This window comes from Zonotrichia albicollis, chromosome 1 (assembly GCF_047830755.1).
Source record: "Zonotrichia albicollis isolate bZonAlb1 chromosome 1, bZonAlb1.hap1, whole genome shotgun sequence".
Lineage (NCBI taxonomy): Eukaryota > Metazoa > Chordata > Aves > Passeriformes > Passerellidae > Zonotrichia > Zonotrichia albicollis.
The window spans coordinates 105089044-105099609 of NC_133819.1; the positions used below are offsets into that span (position 1 = coordinate 105089044).

At 41.9% G+C, this 10566-nt stretch overlaps 1 protein-coding gene across 3 annotated transcripts; it reads left to right on the top strand.

Annotated features, from left to right (window-relative positions):
• Positions 1-259: 259 nt before the first annotated feature.
• On the top strand, positions 260-6284 carry ZBTB14 (zinc finger and BTB domain containing 14). Of its 3 annotated transcripts, none has more exons than XM_074548957.1 (3): positions 260-400; positions 2519-2587; positions 2989-6284. In XM_074548957.1, exons 2-3 carry the CDS (start codon positions 2585-2587, stop codon positions 4330-4332), a joined length of 1347 nt encoding a protein of 448 aa, XP_074405058.1. In that variant the 5' UTR covers positions 260-400; positions 2519-2584; the 3' UTR covers positions 4333-6284. The 3 variants fall into 3 exon arrangements, with proteins under 3 accessions (XP_074405058.1, XP_074405066.1, XP_074405074.1); XM_074548965.1 differs by lacking the exon at positions 260-400 and adding an exon at positions 534-578; XM_074548973.1 differs by lacking the exon at positions 260-400 and adding an exon at positions 924-1174.
• Positions 6285-10566: the final 4282 nt, after the last annotated feature.

Here is a 10566-nt window from a genome sequence, read left to right on the forward strand (position 1 = left end):
CGTCCCCCGGAGCGGGGGGAGGGCGATGGGAACTGGCGCGCCGCAGGCCCCGCTGCTCCCCCCTCCCCGCCGCCCCAGCCTCCTCCTCCTCCTCCTCCGCGCTCCCCGGGCACAGGCGCGCCCTCCTCTCGCACCGCGCATGCACGCACCCCCCGCGCCCCCCCTCCCCGAGCGCGCGCGCGCGCGCACTGGAGTGCTCGTGCAGGAGGCGGCAGTGACGGCCGGAGAGACGCGCGCAGGGCCCCCCCCCCCAAGACCCCCTCCCCAAATTCCCCCCCCATTCCCTCCCTCCCTCCTTCCCGTCCCTGTCCCCGTCCCCCTCCCGCGCGGCGGCAGTGGCAGCGGCGGCCCCCCCGCGCCCCCCGGGAAGCGCGGCTCCGCGCGCGCGGGCGGGCGGCAGGTAAGCGCGAGCCCTCTCCCCCCTCCTCCCCCGCGCCTCCCGCGCCGCGGCCCGGCCGCCGTTGCGCTGCGCGCGCGCGCGCTCTCCCTCGCACGCCCCCTCCCTCTTCCTCCCCCCCTCCCCCTGCCGTCCCTCCCCCGCTCGCCGCCGCCGTTACAGCCCCGGCAGCGCGCGCTGGGTGAGATGGCGCTGCCGCGGGCGCGCCCGCCGCCAGCAGCCCCGGCGCCGCCGCGCGCCTGCCTCCCGCGGGCGAGGGGAGGGCCAGCGGGAGGGGGAGGAGAAGGAAGAGGACGCGTCCAGCGGCGGATGCGCACGCTGGGGCGCGCGGGTCCCGCGCGGCGGCGGTGGCCGCCGCAACAAAGGGGGCGCGCGGCCGCGTCCAGGCGGCGGGAGCCGCGCGAGAACCGTTGGAGCGGGGGAGGGAGAGAGGGAGGGAGGCACGGACGGACGGACAGACGGACGGAAGGAGGGAGCGGGGCGCCGTCCCCGCGCAGCCCCGTGAGGCGACGCGGCGGGAGCGCCGGGCTCGCTCCGGAGAGCCTCCGCCTGGCGCTCGCGGGCGCCCCCGACGCCCGGCCGGGAGCGCGGGCGGCGCGGCAGGGGCCGGGCCGGTCCCCGCCGGGAACCCGCCTGCGCCGCGCCCGCGGGTGCGTGGAGCGGGCGTGCGCCTCCGTGGTCACGGGCACGGCGGCCGCGAGAGCCGGCGCGGAGAGGCACCGAGCGCGTCCCGAGCAGCCGCAGCCCCGCAAACACCTCCGTGCGGCCCTTGCGGAGGTAGCGGCCGTGTGAAAAGCGTGTGGAGGAATAAATCTGAATTGCCCAGTGGAATAAGTAACCAGAGCTAGAAACGCTCTGGGCGAGTGCCTGACCCGCTCCATTCGCAAAGGACTAACTGTTCTCTGCCAGTTGCACACCCCTGTATACTCCGCAGCCCTGTTTTCAGCCAATTTCTTCTATAATTCATTCTCAGTGTCGACAGAATTGCAGCAAAACCGCATACTGTTTAACAGGACGGTGCAATTGCTGCTAGATTATTGCCAGTGACATTTTGATGCTTGCTTAAGAAGAAAGCTTTTCCCATCTTGCAAAGAACTCGAAAAAGATCCCATTTAAATAGTTGTTTGCCCTACCATCTTCAATGCTGGACCGATACATTTTCCTGGGCCAGCAGAACCAGACGGCCCATAAATATATATACAATATTGCTTTCTGGTTTCATTCCCTTTTGTATATTTCAAATATTTACGGACTTACTATCTAGCTATCTTAAAATTTGATTATTTGGGACTAAGAAAAGAATTTTGTCTGTCCTTTTTCCCCTTTTTTTAATTTTAATTTTTCTGTGTAGCCGGGGACACTTTAGCAGAGGTGCCAGACCTGCAGTCAGGTGTTCTCATATCATGTGAAACACGCAGCACCAAGAGTTGCAAACCTGTCATCATACCTGTCATCTGCTTCTGTTTCATATATGGTTACAGATAAATTAGAATTTAGGGAAGAAATTCCCAGGAGATCTGTGCCAGGTGGCACTGGATTTGTTCCAAAGTATTAAATTATCTCCACTGCATTTCCTACTTTGGCGCAAGTAGATGTCAGTTGGGATTAAATAATTTGAAATTATGTGTCTTGCATTATCCTTTTGTCTTCTGGTATCTCCATAGTTTGGAAATCTGGTATACTTGTCCCTTTTCCTGGTCCTGGGTGTGCATCCATCCCTGTCCCTGGTTTGCTGTCCTTTGGGATGTTTGGTATGCTTGCCAGACCCTCTGCTAGGCTGGCTCAGCTCTCTGGTTCAGCAGAAGACTGATCAGCTTCTTGATGGGTTGGTTACTGCCTTAATTGTGGTGATTCCCAGCGAGGTTTTCCAGACCTTTAGATTTAGTGCAAAGTTAAGTAGCAGGAAAGTGGAACCAGGGAAGTGCAGTAGGCATAGGAAAATAAACACATGGAGTTGTCCTCTACAGTTGTCTGTAGTGTCATTGAGAAAATAACTGGGTATTTCAACAATGTATTTTATCTAATTTTAAATAATTGAAAATGCTGTCTTTTAACACTCAAAATAATTTTTGGAATCAATATTATCACGTATTGAAATGTTATTATCTTCTCATCTTTCAGGCTGAAGGTGGCCCATTCTGAGATTAATTTAATAATCATTTGCTTAGAAAACTTCCCGCATTGTTCATGGTAAGGCTTATATTTGATATTTCAAATTTAGTTTATCGTGCTGACTTATTTAGAGTATTTCCTACACATTTTTAGTGTTAACATTTCCTTTAGCTGTAATAATGGCTTATGAGTTGCATAATACATTTAATGAGAATTGGAGTTTTAAAGAGTAAGTTTTCAATTTTGTAATGAAGATTTGAACAGTTGTAAATTGTGTAACATAAGAAAGACCTTTATACATTCACAATTTTAAAATCAGTTACAGAGTAATACTTTTACAGTCTAACAGGCTTTTTGTGGTCATTTTATGCAAAAAAAAAAGTTGGGTTTTTTTAAATGATGGAAATTACTTAATCTCTTGGGGTTTTGTGACTTAGACTGCTTTATAAAAGTTACAAAAATTTCCTGTTAATTTACAGGAGTTTTTCATCAGTATGTCTGAAACCATTAAATATAATGACGACGATCACAAAACTGTGTTCCTGAAAACATTGAATGAACAACGTTTGGAAGGAGAGTTTTGTGACATTGCTATTGTGGTTGAAGATGTTAAGTTCAGAGCCCATAGGTGCGTGCTTGCTGCCTGCAGTACCTACTTCAAAAAGCTTTTCAAAAAACTTGAAGTTGATAGTTCATCAGTAATAGAAATAGATTTTCTTCGTTCTGATATTTTTGAGGAAGTTCTCAATTACATGTATACTGCAAAGATTTCTGTTAAAAAAGAGGATGTAAACTTGATGATGTCTTCAGGCCAGATCCTTGGTATTCGGTTTCTTGATAAACTCTGCTCTCAAAAACGTGATGTATCTAGTCCTGAAGAAAACACACAGTCCAAGAGCAAGTACTGTCTAAAAATGAACCGTTCTATTGGGGAACCCAATGATACCCAAGATGATGAGGTGGAAGAGATTGGAGATCATGATGACAGTCCATCAGATGTGACAGTAGAAGGCACTCCCCCAAGTCAGGAAGATGGTAAATCACCAACCACTACTCTGAGAGTGCAAGAGGCAATTCTGAAAGAATTGGGAAGTGAAGAAGTTAGAAAAGTCAACTGCTATGGCCAAGAAGTAGAACCTATGGAAACAACGGAATCTAAAGACTTAGGATCTCAGACCCCTCAGGCACTCACATTTAATGATGGCATAAGTGAAGTGAAAGATGAACAGACACCAGGATGGACCACAGCAGCCGGGGATATGAAGTTTGAGTACTTGCTTTACGGTCACAGGGAACACATTGTATGTCAGGCTTGTGGCAAGACCTTTTCCGATGAAGCGCGTTTGAGAAAACATGAAAAACTACACACTGCAGACAGACCATTTGTTTGTGAAATGTGTACGAAGGGCTTCACCACGCAGGCTCATTTGAAAGAACACTTGAAAATACACACGGGTTACAAGCCTTACAGTTGTGAAGTGTGTGGGAAGTCTTTTATTCGTGCACCAGATCTAAAAAAGCATGAAAGAGTTCACAGTAATGAGAGGCCATTTGCATGCCATATGTGTGATAAAGCTTTCAAACACAAGTCCCACCTCAAAGACCACGAAAGAAGGCACCGAGGAGAGAAACCTTTTGTCTGCAGTTCCTGCACTAAAGCATTTGCTAAGGCATCTGACCTAAAAAGGCACGAGAATAATATGCACAGTGAAAGAAAGCAAGTTACAGCAGCCAATTCCATCCAGAGTGAAACAGAACAGTTGCAGGCAGCAGCCATGGCTGCTGAAGCAGAGCAACAATTAGAAACTATAGCCTGTAGTTAAAAACTAAAGTAGGAACTTTATCAGAAATAATATAAGAAATTAAATGGAGCAAAATCTGTTGTTGATATACATTTAGACTGAGAATCTTTTCAAGAAAGCATATTTTTAGAGGATTTGAATGTTACATAGGAATACATAGCATCGCTTGGTTAGGTATGTTAAAACATTTCAGAGATGGGTGTTCTCAGAATGTGAAACAGTTTTGTTGTCACTAGCAGTATAATGCACTAATAACTGCTTTAATTTGAGAATGTGATCAAGTTCTCTGTAGCAGGGATCGTCACTGGCCGATAATTTCCTTTATCCAGTGTGGAATACTGAATATGATGTAAACATTGCAATCAGTGAGAATCAGTGACTTATGCTTGAAAATGCTGAGATCTCAAAAATCACAAACATGGAAAGAAATTATTTGGTTTTCATAACTCTTAGGCGTTGTACCTACAATTTTTATGAGAAGCATACACTGAATCCCTAAGCTTTTTAATTCTGCCTTTTTTCACCTAATGTAGGATGGTACAACAGAGTGTAAAGGAGGATGGTAATCACAATGAAATTGCTTCTTATTCCATTCCCTCAGATATCCTCCTATTTTTATAAAGGTGGCAAGTTTTAATGAATTACTTGCATTCTTGAAAAAACTGCATTATTCACGGGGATTCTGGCTGGCAAAGCAGAAGTGTCATGGCATTCACCAGTCCCTTCTGTGGGCAAAAATGTCTGCCTCATTTGTTTTTATGTTCACTTTTATACAGGGCCCCAGAGGTGGGACTGGGCCACAAAGGAAAAAGGGTGGAGCATGGAGGAGACATGCTCCTTACTCAAACCCAGTAAAAATCAGTAAAAGCTAATACAGCCTGAGATGTTTTTTTTATTATGCAACTTGAGGTCACCTAACCTAGCACAGTGAAGGCAGAGGAGTGTCTGCAGGAGCAGGTGACCAGGTGTCACTGCCAGGCTCCTGAAGCTGCAGCCAAGGGTGTCACATACCTGCCCGCAGGCTCAGCTGGGGTTTGTGTCGCGGCTGATCATACAGCTCATAGGTCCTGTTCGAGTTTAAAAGCTTCCACCTTTTGGCACACCACCCCTCATCAAGAGGGGGACTTCAGTGAGTGGGTTCTGTCAGAATTGATCCTGGGTGAGTGTTCACTATTAGTCAGTTGCTTAGTCTATTTTTTTTAAAACCAGCTGGGGTACATGCTGATAACAATAGTTAACTCACAGAGTCAAGAAAATAAGTGGTCTTTGGATTGCAGTCTGCTACTTGTGGTCATCAAGAGAAGACACAGTAACAGCAGCAATGCAATCCAAAGGTATATCGACCCTTTATTTTAAATTTGTAAATACTACAGCTGTTGTGAAAACTTCATTTGAAGTTGGAATGGGCAAAAAACACACTTGGGCACATGGTTGGTAACATTGGTCACTTGCCATAACTATAGCATATCAAAGTGTTAGACCAGTTTCTGATAAGTTACTGTGTGGTAGATCACATCTTGCTTTTCGAAATAGAAATTTAAAATAGTGTTTTTGGAACTGTTATATGGAACTTCAGTTACTGAGGGGTTTTTATTTGGTCTAGGTTTTTTTTTTTTACAGCTTTGTTTTATTCATGTATTCATCAGGTTAAGCAGTTATCTTTAAATGCCAGTAATTGTTCAAACGCTGGTCTGTAAATAAAACATGACCTTAATATTTTAGAAAATGTAAACTTTGGACCTTTACCAATATATTTTTTTAAAATGTTGCTTCATTTTGCATTCAGTAATATTAGTTTGTAAACAAACTATACATTTTGTACCTGTGCAACATCAGAGGATGTGTATTCATTGCATTTTATTGGTTCTCTTGAGGAACATGATAAATGACCATTGTTAAAATGTTTTACTGTATATGATCATAGATATAAAGATAGTAGGTCCAAAATAGGATCTACTTTTTTTTTCTAAATATATTCGTCTTGCTATGTTTTCTTATCTGAAATTGTGTGCACTTCTTCCTAGGTAAGTCGGGGTTAAAAGGACTGTACAAAACAGATCTGTTATGTTAAGAGTTCAAAAGTGTAAAATGTGAAGAAAGTAAATTTTCTCAAGGTCTGCTATGAAGAATGCAAGAAACCATGAGCATAAATTACAGCAGTAAACAATTACATTTGGAAAAAAAAAATTAAATATGAGTCACTAAAAGAGAATGCCTGGGGAGGTACTGCAATCTCCACTAGTGGTAACATTCACTAATGGGTTAGAGAAACATCTATTAGGAGTGGTTTAAATATGGTTAGTTTGGCTTTGAAGCTGAGGGATAAACTCCATAACCTCTCAAGAAGATCCTCATTGGGATTTTTTTTTTGGAAAGTAAGAAATAAAAATGGAGGTCACTGGGACAGCAGACACTGGAGTGGAAAGACCGAACTCAAGTATTATAGTTAAAGAAAACTGCTGCTGTCTTTTGAGCACAAGTGGTCAGGCTGCAAATTTGAGCTTGTTACAGAAAAGCAGGCTTGCATGAGAAGACTCACAGTGGAAAGTGTGAGAGCATTGTGTGTTACATCAGAGTAGATTCTGCTTTTGTTACAGCTTATAGCTGTAAAAGTTACAGGTGTGGAGGGATGGAGATATCCTTAGCTGTATTTATATTGTTGTTAGAGTGTTCTAAACTAATCTGTATATTCTGAAGGAATGTGAGCCTATATATTGTGGGGGTGTGTCTGTGAAGTTCAGGTAAATTTGTCTGCATCTTACAATGCTACTGCTCCCATCTCTTTCCTGGGCACCAGGAGGACAAAATGCACAAAAGCAGGTGTGCATCAGCTCCTAGCCAATGAGGTTTTCCAGCGCAATGAGCTGTGAGGTATAAGCTGTGTCCATTGAGGAATGGGCACATTTTTATTTTTGCTTATACAAGGGCAGCAACTTCTTTTACTGTTTGAGACAGTGGATGAGATTCTGTTCAATTAATGGAAATTTTGCTGTTGGTTCTATTGGGGCTAGACTAGACTAACATTCCTTAGAAGGTTTTTTGTTTGGATTTTTTTTAAGGGAAAAAGGAACAAAATGAACACATTTTGAACTGCAATATCTGCCTAATTTCTCATCCTAATCATATTAGCCATGGGTATGCTGCTGATTATTTGGCAAAACTCAGTTTGGAATCTAGAGGTCTCCACTCCTCAGCCCTTCTTTTACATGCTACTCTTATCAATATTTTTAAAAATATTGGAAAATTAGGCAAATCACAGTTGAGTGAGTACTTGTGGAGGTTTTTTTCTGCTTTAATCTTTCAGAAAGGTTTAGACCTGGTGATTAGAATTTTAAAGCTTGTTTTGTGAAAAGAAATTCCTCATGCTCACTTCAGTAGCAAAAGTTTGAGGTCAGCTATTTGTTCCAGTAAGCTACAGAATGCTAAATACTCCTCAAAATCTTGCAATTTAGGTAGCCAAACTGGAGTTCTTTTGAGGATCAGGCTTCAGTTTTCTAATATAGAGATTTCTTTCATGATTCCATTAAATAGGGATACTTTAAATGAATAGAATTGTGTGAAATACAGAATAATATACCAGATTATGTCAGAAAGTCTACTCTAAAGTTAGAGTATACTTATAGTGGCAGATTATCTTTTGTTAAGTATTCTATTAATACATACAGCCATGGTGTTGTAGAGAAGATAAAGCATTTATGAAAGAGACTACATCATCTACTGTGTGCAACAGATGACTTTTCTGAATGTAAGCATTTACAGATAGGTACAGGACAGGATAATTCTGCCCGAACAGTGAGGACAGATCTAAGGAATTTTCATCTTTTTCTGTTAGTCCTTAGATCACAGTAGTGTGCCCAGTCAGCCAGAAATGTGAAGATTTCATTAAAAATTCCATTACAGCAGTTGGTCTGTCATTTGTCTTCATATAGATCTAAAACAATTATAGTAACATTCTTATTCATTTCAGAACAGATGGAAGATTTCCATGAATAGATTTGTTAAATATGTGTCATAAGAATTGAGACACCTATTCTCAGGAAGTATTTTTAAATGTAATGCAAGAAATCTGAAATAACTGAATAGCTAAAAATAGTGATTTATAGAGTACTGATATATTTTCCAGTGTTTTTCTCTCCACTGTCCTTATATATTATTTTTATTTGCATGCCCTGATCATTTAGATATTTATAGAACTCTGAAAATTGGTGAACTTCAGTGGTTCCAATATGAACAGCAATGTAACTCTTTAAAATATAAATAATATTTTTGAATCTGGTTAGTAGATATTTTTTAATTTACTGGTATTTTTACTATTTAGTAGCTAAGCATCTACTTTTTATAGGTAAACCTGAAAAATGTGTGGACTGTATGAATAAAGATGTACTACATCTGATCTGTTCGGTATAGGGGTATCAAAAACCATGACCAAAGCAGAACTTCTGGATACCTGTATCTCAGACTCTTTCTATGATTTTTTTAAAAGTTTATAGTTTGAAAGCCTGAGTTTGTAAAACGAGTGGTACTAACAAGAAATGAGAATTCTTACTGAATCAAAATTCCAAATGTATTTTGTTTTTGATTATAGCCACTTTAAAGAAGTATAAAGGACAGTACTACATGCTACACATTAGGCAATAGAGCTAAAGTTGTATTTTCATTCAGAAATAAAATAAATTCATAGATATGATGCATTCAATATAGATCATCCTCATGAAATCATTAAAACATGAGAGGAGTTTTTCTGTTTTTTCACCAAAGGATGAAAGTTTTTATGTTTAGAAAAAATGGGTTTTCTGATGCAAACCCATTCTGTTAAAAATAATAACCAAAACCACTCAAACCCTGCAGTGCTGCCACTTGCAGTTTACTGACCTCCTCCCAGTGGTCTGTGTGTACATTTAAGTAATCTGTATATGCAAGCAACATACAGTATTTTTGTCTTTTAAAATATTCTAAAGACCAAGCTTCCCTGCATCCAAGCTTTCATTCTTCACTAATAGAAATCCTTTTTTTTTCCAGAGCAGAGGGTACCGCAAGCAGTGCTTACAGAACAAAACCCTGTTGTGGCATTTCAAATTGCTCAGACAGGAGAATGGAGTACAGTGGAGCTCTACTAGCTCCACTGGTGGAGCTTCCACCAGGGTCAGTGGAAAAACAGCCTCAGTTTGGAGCAGCTTAAGCTATTGTGGAGCTGCCTCCTGAGACAGCAGCTTTGTATTTTGACTGTCATAGTGAACTGCAAACTGTTGCTAAATGGGGTAATCTCGTTTTCTCTTTTTCTTTCTTTCTGTTACCTTTTGCATGTTTCCTTCTTGTTTGTCTCAGATTTAGCAGCTTTTGTGGCTTTAGAGTAAGTCAGTGGAGTGATTTTACATAAGAAAGCAATTCAGTGCTTATGTGAGTTAGTTTTAAATTGAACCAATTCATTAGGTTTGATCCAAAGTAAGTGGCAGGAGCACATTATTGGAGTTAGAAGGAATGGAGCAGGGCTTGCCCAATTTTGGCACCACATTAAATACAAAGTGGTGAAGCACAGCACATGTTGCACGGTGCTTGTGAGGAGCTGCCAGGCAACAGAAGGGATCAGGCACCATTTCCTTGCAGCATCCATTGCTGGTAGACTTGAGGGATTTTGAAGAGGGTGATCTGTATGTGTCACTTCTGCTTTTTCAGGAGGATGGAATTTAGAGATTGAAGTTGTGGGGGCTATTTTTCTCCTTTGTTGTTTAAATTAATCTACTCCTGTTTGCCTCTTATTCAACAGTTCTGCACAGTCTTGAATGGTGACAAATTGCTCAACTTAAGGAGAAAGTGTTCTTAATAAAAGACAAAGGTATTTAGTTCACTGAAGGACAAAACTAGAATCCCAAAAGTATGAAGAAAAAAGCGTTTTCAACATAATTTAATCTTTTCAAGTATTAGAAGTAGACAATATTCACTTCATAGTAACTTACATCTATTGTAGATCTGGTTTAGATACCATGCTGGGAAAAGAAAATAATCCCCTTTTTTAGTTAATGCAGATAATATATATCCAAAGTATAGGAATAGATTCTGTATTTCACTAGGTAATGTCAGCTAGACTGCTTTTATCATAATTTAATTTTCTTCTTTTTCAGTTTAGGGTTCTGTGGAAAATCTAAAGTTTGAGTGATTTTGGCTTATTTCTACCTATAAATATGAAACAGTTTAAAGGCCTGGATATAAAAATCATAGGTTTTCTTACATTTCCACTTGGTACTTGACAATAATGAG